General features: G+C 40.4%; 1 protein-coding gene across 1 annotated transcript; it reads right to left on the reverse strand.

Annotated features, from left to right (window-relative positions):
• Positions 1–933: 933 nt before the first annotated feature.
• Positions 934–1670, reverse strand: LOC119659649. The gene is made up of 2 exons (XM_038067857.1): positions 1504–1670; positions 934–1441 (listed from the first exon to the last, which is right to left on the reverse strand). The coding sequence occupies exons 1-2, from the start codon at positions 1562–1564 to the stop codon at positions 1179–1181; spliced, it is 324 nt and encodes a 107-aa protein (XP_037923785.1). The 5' UTR covers positions 1565–1670; the 3' UTR covers positions 934–1178.
• Between the last annotated feature and the right edge of the window lie 323 nt (positions 1671–1993).

A 1993-nucleotide genomic window follows, 5' to 3' on the forward strand; every position in this document is an offset into this window, starting at 1 on the left:
AATTCTCGAGGGTTGGTGTCAGCCCAGTAGCGCATGTTTTGTTTGTTAACCGACCCACACAAATGAAAATGGGCTTCATCGCTAAAAGAAACAATAGCACCCTCGGGAACGACATCAAGAAGAAGCTCACACGCGTTCATCCGAGAATTGAAGTCACGTTCCTGCACTATCGCCATCTTATAGGGATGAAAATGAAGATCATCACGAAGAAATCCTTCTCACAGAACGATCGGATAGTCCAAGGGCAGATGCGTGTTTGCGCGCAGAACGCCGTGGCGATCGCAACATTGACGCTCTCACTACTTCAATGTTCTCAGGTGATCTAACGGGCCGAGGGACTCTAGTTCTTCCTTTTGTCGCACTTGCAGTTTGTCTGAATGTAGTGACCCATGTAACAATTGATTTGCGGTCTGGGACGAGAGCCAACGGGGCTAAATTAAAGCGATTCCGAAATGCACGCTGTGTTACAATAACCGAACATCCGCTTGAAAAGTAAACCTCAACGGCAAAGGCACACTCCTCACTATTCCAACGCATGATGGCGACTGAACCGTGTCGGGATAAAATTTTACAGTATCCCCTCTTGAACGAGACCACTAGCGCTCCGCCATGATATCAATTAACTGAGTGGCGCGCATTTTAAAAAAGGAAGTTATGCTGCCGCACCCTGTATTTATAAGTTATTTAGGCCTGATGTGGGTGTACAAAATAAGAAAGCACAACGAACTAGCTAAAACTAAAGGGAAGGGATAATAGAGGAAACCGAATAACTTTGACCCCGGGCTCAGATTTTCTCTCTATGGCCTTAGAATTCGCGTCTGGGTAATATTCGCTAATTTTTAGAACACGAGTATTCTATAATATCCTTTTAGTCGATTGTCATGATGAGTCTGGAACACTACATGCATATAACGGTGAATGAATAAAGCAATATCGATGTTAATCACTGTTATAATTATTTATTCATATATAAATAGAGAATTGCGAAATTCAAAGCTACAATTCCTGACTTATTTGATAGAGATAGAAAACGCTTGACACAATTTCCACATTATAAAATTCGATTCGAATTTACACATGAAAAAATGGAGTAACTTGCCTAAATTTCAGGAAGAATAATTCTTTAACAAATCATAGTTTACATGTAAACACGGATGTCGGGCGTTTACGCCTTCCCTTTAAAGCTCAGTGTGATGAGAAGGGAACCTTCGAAGGACCGCAGTGTAGAGGTTGTAAAATGCATAGACTGACACTGTGACAATGACCAGCAAAGCACCTGCGAATGCTACGCTCAAAAAGTTTCCATCAATGATTCCTGTTGTAGTGTGATGCGGTCTGGACCAATCCTCAGCATTATTGCTGTTTGTCCGTTCGGCCATCAGTCGTTTCATCGTATTAAGGCGTTCTCGTAACACCTCAACGGACTCCGAATTGAAGTCGTCTGAAGGATTAAATAATGAGGAGGTGACTCTCGAAAACATCTGGATAAGTTTTGATACCAACCATCGGCCGATTCCTTGAATTTAGAGTCTTCGTACTTTGCATCCTCATATTTTGCTCCCATTCTTAAAAATTCAAAAACAGTTTTCCCTTATAAACTCAACTATATCAAAACACTGAAAACAATAACACAACTGGATGCTCTCTAAACGATGCATATGCGCTGAAAAATCAATAACCTTGGACAAGTTGGTACAGCGGGAATCTGCGCATGGTTGATTTTGAAGAGGAGCGAATTTTAAACAATTTTAAAATGAAACATGTTCGATGAGAAGCAATGCATTATATAAAGGTCTTACAGTTAGAATTTTTGTTCTCAAAATTGCCTTAAAATCAATGACAGACTACAAAATATGCAATAGAAAAAAAATATTCACCAGTATTGATTAATGGATTAAATTAAAAAAATAGTTAGTTGTGTTCTGCATGCCATTGATAGTAATACTTACTCCCCCTCGGACACCACCTTGTCGTGGTGGGGGAGCCTGTAGTA

Source organism: Hermetia illucens, chromosome 6 (genome assembly GCF_905115235.1).
Source record: "Hermetia illucens chromosome 6, iHerIll2.2.curated.20191125, whole genome shotgun sequence".
Lineage (NCBI taxonomy): Eukaryota > Metazoa > Arthropoda > Insecta > Diptera > Stratiomyidae > Hermetia > Hermetia illucens.